We start from the raw sequence: 8,811 nt of genomic DNA, 5'->3' as shown, positions 1-8,811 counted from the left end.
ACAGAGTGCAATATACGTTATGCCTTTAGTTTTTTTTTTTTCCTTGCTTTTATTCTTTTGTTGTTATCGAAAACATGAGTATAAAGACAATGATGCCACTACTTATGGACTTATATTTATCTTTTAAGTAATTTCGATTTGTTTTTATTTGTTCATTATATATGAATAAAATTTTTTATTTTTTATTTATTTAGCTTAAAAAGTAGTAATAAATTATTATTTATTTTTAAAAAGTTTTTTTTGTTATTTATAGTTATTTTTAAAGTACTGAATTTTTTGTACTAAAAATTAATATGATATATATATTTTTTTAATATACGTTAAGTCAATACTAGACAAGTAAAAATGAGAAGGAGGTATAGCTCGAAGCCCATAAAAATCAGGAGTATTCAAGAGGTTGGGTTTTGTTATAATCCAAATGTAGCAAAAAAAAAACAAAAAAACAAACCAGAAAGCCCTTAATTCCCTCATTCTTGGAGTTCATATTTTGCTACCTCAGGTTTGATTTCTTTAATTTCTACTCTCTATGTTTGAATTTTTATTGGCTGTGTTTTTTTTTTTTAAAAAATTGTTTTTTTTTAATGGTTGAAGAAGACCCTCTGTGCAGAACAGTATTTTGTTGCTATTTGTTGATTGAAACTGTCAAAAAATGTTGCTTTTTGAAGATAAAGATTCTGTTTTGTTGCTATTTGTTGATTGAAACTGTCAAAAAATGTTGCTTTTTGATAATAAAGATTCAGTTTGTTGTTATTTGTTGATTGAAACTGTCAAAAATGTTGCTTTTGGTAATCAAGATTCAATTTTTTTTGCTATGTTTGAGTGTTTTGCTACTTAGTTGATTAGGATTCATGAATTCTTGAAATATTTTTTATTGATTTTCTTGTGCGGGGTTCATAAAGGTTTGATCTTTTCAGTTGCCAATGCACCTTCTATTTATTTAATGTGTAGTTCTTTATAAGAGCTGCAATTTTAATGGTCTAACTGTAATTATGTTGTGTATTTGTATTCTTGAGTCTCGTACCCCACTTATAGGATTATACTCGGTATATTGTTGTTGTTCTCTGTATATCCCATGAATTTGGTTGAGTTTCCCGCTTGAACAGCTGGAGAAATAGTGATCTTCCAATCGCGTCTACTGTAAGATAGATGCCTGAATTGCTCTTTGGCTTTATACACCTCAAAACGGGAATGAATTTCTTTTTATTTTTCCAGTTAGAATTGATTGGTCGTACTTATCCAATCAATAATGTTTATGACGGACTCACATTTGGCCATTTATAACTACTTTAGCTTCTATTTATTTATTTTTTTAAAATTTAAAATATTCTAGGTGGTTTTAGGTATTAATGCATTAGTAGTGGAGTAAGGATTTGATACTGAAGCTATGCAAAAGGATAGTAATTCTGGTGCTCCAGGAACACATTCGCCACGATTACGTCGTCGCAGAGGATCAAATGAGGTGACTTTTCCCATTTTCATTCAGTGTTTTTTAAGTGGTTGACTCCATTTTCTGCTTGTTATTCCTATCGCTCCTAGTGTGTTTTAATCACTTTATATTAGAAAATGGAATTATACGAGGGAACGTAACGGCATAGAGATTAATGTTCCTTTGGCAAAAGTAGTGTATTACTTCCTCTGTTCCATTATATATTATGGTATTGATGAATAATATGTTTATGATATTAACTTGATCTTTTGTTTTGTATTAGAAGTAGACTAGCAGTGAAAAAATAATAATGAAGTTGTGGTCCGAAAACATCTCATTAACCTTTAAAATTTGATTAGTTTAATACTTCTTTTCTTTAAAATTGTGGAAGTGGTATAAACTATAAAATAAAATGGAATGTTTCAAGACAGAATCAGTGTCTTATAATTGGAATAAAAATACTAGGTTTTGGTTCGGAATCCTGTAGATGTTATGGGTCTGAATTTTTTCTGAAGTTCTTTTTCTACCTCTTCCCGAAATTTCAGGTTCCTGGGGAGGTTGTCAAAGCAAATGGAGCCCATATGCTTGTTGACGATAGAAACAAGTATAAGTCAATGTTGATCCGTCTATATTCAACTCTCTGGATGATAGGTGGTTTTGCTTTCATCATTTACATGGGACATCTTTATATTTGGGCCATGATAGTAGTTATACAAATATTTATGGCAAAGGAGTTGTTCAATCTACTTAGGAAAGCGCATGAAGACAAGCAACTTCCTGGTTTCAGGCTATTAAACTGGTGAGCAAAATCATACTTTTATTAAGTATTAACCTTATCAAAAAATCATTCTTGTATTTATCGTCCTGCTAAATTTTTGTTGACATTGGACTTCTTCTGAAGGCCATATATTTGTTCCATATTTTGCTTCCTTTTAAGACACTTTGCATAGTGGGTAGCAGCGGCTCCCAAGAGTGTGACCTAGTGGTCAATGAAGTGGATTGAATAGCATGAGCTCTCAAGTTCAATTCCAGCAGAGATAAAACACTAGGTGATTTCTACTGTCCTAGCCTTGGTGAATATAGTTACCTAGTACTTGTTGTTGGTTGGAGGTGGAAGGTATACAATGAAATTAGTCGAGGTGCGCGCAAGCTGGTATGGACACCACAATTATTTAAAAAAAGACGTAGTAATCTGGTCGAGGTGCACAAGCATGCCTCCCTAGCTGTTGAGATCAAGTGTCTAGACTTCTCTCGAAATGAAGTAATCTGACTTCTGTTGATCTTGAGCGAAGTTGCTGAGCAATGTTAACAAATTACTGTCTTTATACTTAATATAATTTAAATTCCTTCTGAGAAAGAGGCAAGAGCTCAGTCTAGTGAAGTGGAAAAATCAGCTATCATGGCGTTGTAAAGAAAAGAAATACTAAAGATATCATGAAACTGGTCTTTGATGGATGAGTAACCCAACCAAGTATCCTTCCAAAATCTAATTTTGCAGTCATTGCCTAGCAGAAAACCATAATTTTCAGTTATTTGCCTCTAGAAGAACGAATGTGCTTCCAAACATCAGTGCCATGATGTGCTATTGACTCTTTTGTGCCGAGGATTACACAAACTGAAATTTTCAATGGATAATCTTCTCTCCACATGTTCTCTATGTTCTAATGCCATTTCAAAATAAAACTTTCATTATGGTGCTTCAAGTTCTTAATCCCAAGACTCCTGTTCTTCCTCTTTTTGATAGCATTGTCCCACTTGCCGAGACATAAAGAGATGCCCTATTTGTTCCGGTTCCATAGGAGATCTCTTCTCAACTTGTTAAAATGCTTTAAGATTGACACAAGTGAAGGAAAGAAAAACATCGTATAGTTGTGAAGAGCATCAAGAAAAATGATTTAAGACTTAAGAGTGACTCTTTCTCCTAAAGATAGGTACTATCATTTCCAATTTTTAGTTTTTGTCTCCATCTTTTCGACTGTCCTATTCCAGACATTGATGGATTTCTCTTTTCCCCCACGGAGGTAATCTCAGATATATCTTGGGAAGAGAATAAATGTTGTACTGTAGGATGCTAGCTAGCTAGTGAATGTTTGCAACCTGATTTACCGAAAAAGAGAACTCTTTGAGAAGTTGATGTGAAGCCCAGCGAAGGCCATGAAGGGTTCTGTTTCAACTTAATCTTCCTATGATTTAAACTAGTTGATAATAATGTCTAGAGTGATTGAAGTGAAACAAAACCACAATTTCAGAAGGGAGAAAGGGACTTATTTTTACCTAGAAGGGAATAAGAGTTGATTGAGAGGTGTATAGGCTAAGTTTATTAAATTATTAGAATAAATTATAGACAAGGTCTGTTGGTGGATGGAAAGGGAAGAAAAAATTGTCAACTGATAATAGCTAAGACCGCATATGCTTCTGTGAGTTTGTCAGCTTGATGGCACCAGAGTGTTATGCAGTAAATGGAAGAAATAAGACCATCTATACAAGTGCTACTTACTCTATAGTTTCAATAAGTTTGGTAGATCCATTTGTATACTTGAAATTTAAGGAAAATGAGAAGTGTGGTTATCATCCCAAATTTTCCTGAATGCAGTTTTCTTGAATTGGATGTACAAAAGTTCATTGAGAAGGTACGCCTGACTGACTGATGGCCATTCTTCCAACAAAATCCAGCTATTCTAAAGTGGTTTCCTTTGTTGAGTGCCTTCATGAGTGATATATATAATTATATATGTACAATGTAGTGTGAGAAGCTTGAGAACTTATTTTAGTAGATTGATACAATATCATATTGTTTACAGGTTCTTGTTTCTATTTTTTCTTATTCTGCTCTTGTGATCTCCAGGCACTTCTTCTTTACAGCACTGCTGTATGTATATGGACGCATCCTAAGCCAGAGGCTTGTCAACACGGTTACTTCTGACAAATTTTTATACAAGCTTGTTAGCAAATTAATCAAGTATCACATGGTCACGTGTTATTTCTTGTATATTGCAGGTTTGTACTTTTAGCGTGCTCTTTGACTTAATGTTGTAAATGGACAATCACTTTTCCATTTTACAACACCCAAGACCTATCAAATTACATATTGTTCAGTGTAGTGTTGTCCTCTTAAATTTTTTCTGCCTTATTTTTTCACTAGATGCATGATTTTGTGATACTGACTTCTGAATTACTACCTGTTTCTCTTTACTGTTATCACTCATTTGAAATCAGGTTTTATGTGGTTCATTCTGACTCTGAAGAAGAGGAGGTACAAGTATCAATTTGGCCAGTACGCTTGGACCCATATGATTCTGATTGTGGTGTTTACTCAGTCCTCTTTCACAGTAGCCAATATTTTCGAGGGAATTTTCTGGTAAGACAGCGTAAATCTTCTATTTCTTCCATTCTGAATAGATCTTCTATATCTTTTGTTGTTCACTTGTCGAGACTTATGTTATTTTGATGCTGAAACTACTCTTTGGAGCCTCTCTGCCCTCGGCTTCTTCTAATTGTTGTGTTCTCTTTTTTGGCAAACAATCACGGTGTTCTCTTATTTTCTTTCTATAGCATGCATATAACTAGTCGAATGATACAGGGCTTCTTTAATGTTTATGGGAACTGACACACAATACCATATCTTTTTTGTCCACTTTCACAAGTTTGTGTTCTATTATTTCTTCCGATTTTCCTTCGCTGAAGCTTGCCACAAAATTAGACAGGGATATGGAACTTCTTCCGCTTCTTATTTCCATCTTTTTGGGCTGTTGAACTGAAATAATGCAACAAAATTTGTCATGGATATAGAATTTCAAATAAAGGATTACTTTAATGCAGGTTCCTTCTTCCAGCATCACTCATTGTCATCAATGATATAGCTGCTTATATATTTGGATTCTTCTTTGGAAAAACTCCTTTGATCAAGTTGTCTCCAAAGAAAACTTGGGAGGGATTTATTGGGGCATCAATAACAACCATTATCTCCGCATTTCTGGTGAGTGGCTGTGTATTTTGGGAAGTAGTGGATCAGTTGGAATGTTTGAGATAGTGTTAACTGTTACTTGTTAGTATGTAGGTAGTCTCTCTTAACATAGCATTTGGGTTGTATGTCTTGTCACCATTATCCATATACTCTCTCCCCTTCACTTGTATTTCCACGCCTAATAAAGGCTCGTCCCCACCAATGATTTGAGAGGGGTGTTTTTTTAATTTATATTCTGCTAATTACTTTCTGTTATGTGCTAATGTGCAGCTTGCCAACATATTTGCTCGTTTTGGATGGCTAACGTGTCCTAGAAAGGTAATATTTTAGGGTGACGTCTCTCCCAATTGGCTTGCGGATTTTTTTCCTCGGTTTTGAAATGCATAAATTCCATATTGGTTAATGCAGGATTTATCAACTGGGTGGCTTGATTGTGATCCTGGTCCACTGTTTAAACCAGATTATTTTACTGTACCAGAGTGGTTTCCTTCATGGGTAAGTGAATTTCCGTCAAACCTGGACTTTTTAAAGTTTTTCTCTTTTGCTTAGTCACTACTTGCTCTAGTGACTTTGTTAGAACCTTGTATCTTTTCAAGTGATGAGTTATCTCCTCCTTTCCCCTTCCAACTATTGTTGTTTATCAAGCTTTTCCTTCCTTCTTGGAGGACGGAGTGTCGGTTTCGGCAAGGTTCTCATTCTCAAAGTCTGTTGAAGTTAGGTTTGATATAATAATTAACTATCTGTGTCCCATTTTCATCCTACTTTGATGGTTATATATTAGTATGATGTTTTTTATTTAATGGAAAGTGGGTATAAATTTGGTGAGTGCTTTACTTTCTGAAAACTGTAAGCCAATTTCGCTCATATCTCGACTAATCATTATTCATTAGGCAGTCTTCCAGTCTATTTGGACATTATACCACGATAGTTCTGCTCAGAAAGGTTGATCTAATGGTCTCGTGTTAAGTGTTGTAGTTGAGATGCACAACTGGGAATTGAGATCTCCATGTCGTTATCACTCCACACTCAGCCACCATGTCATCACTTTGGGAACCTGAAAAGTGTGTGTCTCATAAGACGGATCTAATGAATTCTTTTTTGTTTTTGACAACCGTAGTGACTTCTTTGCAATTCATGCCCCAACACATACTCATTTTAAATTTCAACCAGATATTGTCCAAACACAAAATTTCTTACAATATCGAGTCTTGAAATAGAAGTGTTTTTTCTTGGAGATGTGTTGAACAATATGTGTTCATGAGATACAACTGCAAGTGGTTCTTTTTGTTTGTCCTAACACTCAACATGATATTATCTAGTGATTCATCCTTCAAAAAAAATTCAAGTTATTTTCATCTTTTTTATGCTTGTGTTGTAATATTCAGCTTTCGAGGCCTTTCCAAATCCTTATAATTTGAGCCGGCATTGACTTTGTAAATTTCGGTCCTTAACGAATTCTACTACTGCAGTTCCCTTGGAGAGAGATCTCTGTTTTGCCCGTGCAATGTCATGCTGTGTGGCTTGGCTTGTTTGCATCAATCATTGCGCCTTTTGGAGGCTTTTTTGCTAGTGGATTTAAGAGGGCCTTCAAGATCAAGGTTCAATATTTATTCCGTCTTGTTTTATAGGTTCCTTAAGTAGTTTTATCGTTAATACTATGTTGTATATATAAAGTTCTTTTTTCTCCTTTGTGCTATAGGATTTTGGTGATAGTATACCAGGACATGGCGGCATGACAGATAGAATGGATTGTCAGGTGAGCTAAATGAGATATTTCTCTCTATATGCACTTATTTATGGACTGCACCCCGTGGCAGATATGAAATCTCGTTGTTTCCGAGTTTCTTTCACTTCATGGCTTCATGAAATTGCATCTAAGTTAATTCAAGAACTTAGTGTTGCGGTGTGTGTGGAGGTGTTGTGGGGTCCAAAAAGAGGAGTATCAAAGCCATAAGTATACTGATGTTGTGGGGTCCAAAAAGAGGAGTATCAAAGCCATAAGTATACTGATGTATTGATCGTACCTTATTATACGATCAGTATTTCCTCAGACTGATCAATTTCTCCTTCTACTCCGACCTGTTAGTAGTGCTTTCTACTTGTCATCGGAACTATCAGTTTGTGATATCTTCTTATATGTATGTTCATACAGATGGTGATGGCTGTTTTCGCATATATCTATCATCAGTCTTTTGTGGCACCGCAGAACTTGTCAGTTGAGATGATCTTAGATCAGGTACGCGCCTCAACTTACATTTTAGTCCAATAAATTCCTCGTTGAGGTATACCTTTATAGCTGATATCCTTACTCCATACGATGTTAGATTATAATGAACCTGAACTTTGAGGAACAGCAACTTCTGTACTCGAAACTTGGGCAGATCATCCAGGACAAGATGTTTGGAGAATCGTGAGAACATCAGATAAGCAAGGCTTGTACAATTATTGTGTAGCTTTTAGATAAGCGTATCTTGTATATGTTTTTCTTTTTTCGATTAAGCTCGTTGCTCTGGGCTTTTCGCGCATTGTACAGTGCTCTTGGTTATTATATTCTTTAGTAGTTCAGTGCATCCCCTACTGTATTGACCAAATTATAGTGCATGGTGCCTTGTAATTTTGTAAATGATTTGATTCAAAAAAGTTGCATACTATTCACTAGTTTTGCTTCTTTTAGTTTATTTATGAAATTGGTTCATTTATTTATTCATCTCTCTTCTTTTATATATATATATATATATATATATATATATATATATATATATATATATATAAAAGTAGACCTGCCAAAAATTCTGCACTAGTCATATAACAATTAGACTACATAATCATCACGTGTGGTGCACTGCTGAGACTGCTTCACCCTTAATCACTGTTTCAAATTTGAGCTTTAGGTATGGAAAAAATCTTGTTGAGAGTGTCATTCTCGAATACGCCTTGTATTACACAATTCAAATTTAATCGGAGCTTGATTGCAGGCACCGAATAACGAGTCAAAAATTCAATCTTTTATATATATATTTATCCAATTTTTAGCACTATTCATAATAAGGGAAAATCTCATTTGACTTCTCAACACTCTAATTCAACCAAAAGTGTGAGATTTTTCAAAATTTATATTTAATTCCAATTTTAAGTTCTTGAACGGTCATAAAGGTCTCCTTATATAAAGATTTAAAAAAACCTTTTCCGTCTTTTTTTTTTGCTTCAACATATAAAACTCTGAAACTAGCCAATCTAAAGGTGGATAAAGTTTGTAATCCGACCATTAAAAGTTTTGAACCCTTGTTTAAAGCTGGATATCAAGTAATTATATTTTCAAACTCGGACATTAAGTCTAATAATGGACTATTTTGGACCTTTTCTCGAAAGTTTAGGGTCTAAATCAATATTTAGCAATATATTTGGGTTACAATTGAAGACA

The 8,811-nt window shown here is 34.4% G+C and overlaps 1 protein-coding gene across 2 annotated transcripts; it reads left to right on the top strand.

Annotated features, from left to right (window-relative positions):
- The first annotated feature begins 30 nt into the window (after positions 1–30).
- Positions 31–8,048, top strand: LOC101244032 (phosphatidate cytidylyltransferase 1-like). 2 transcript variants are annotated; one of them, XM_010328417.4, is made up of 12 exons: positions 31–499; positions 1,341–1,459; positions 1,972–2,225; positions 4,272–4,423; positions 4,643–4,784; positions 5,246–5,402; positions 5,661–5,708; positions 5,799–5,885; positions 6,860–6,988; positions 7,090–7,146; positions 7,543–7,626; positions 7,715–8,048. In XM_010328417.4, exons 2-12 carry the CDS (start codon positions 1,385–1,387, stop codon positions 7,802–7,804), a joined length of 1,275 nt encoding a protein of 424 aa, XP_010326719.1. In that variant the 5' UTR covers positions 31–499; positions 1,341–1,384; the 3' UTR covers positions 7,805–8,048. The 2 variants fall into 2 exon arrangements, with proteins under 2 accessions (XP_010326719.1, XP_004247644.1); XM_004247596.5 differs by having other exon boundaries at positions 344–499; positions 1,331–1,459.
- The last annotated feature ends 763 nt before the right edge of the window (positions 8,049–8,811 follow it).

The sequence above is a fragment of the Solanum lycopersicum genome, chromosome 9 (assembly GCF_036512215.1).
Source record: "Solanum lycopersicum chromosome 9, SLM_r2.1".
Lineage (NCBI taxonomy): Eukaryota > Viridiplantae > Streptophyta > Magnoliopsida > Solanales > Solanaceae > Solanum > Solanum lycopersicum.
This window is presented reverse-complemented; position numbering and strand designations above follow the sequence as displayed.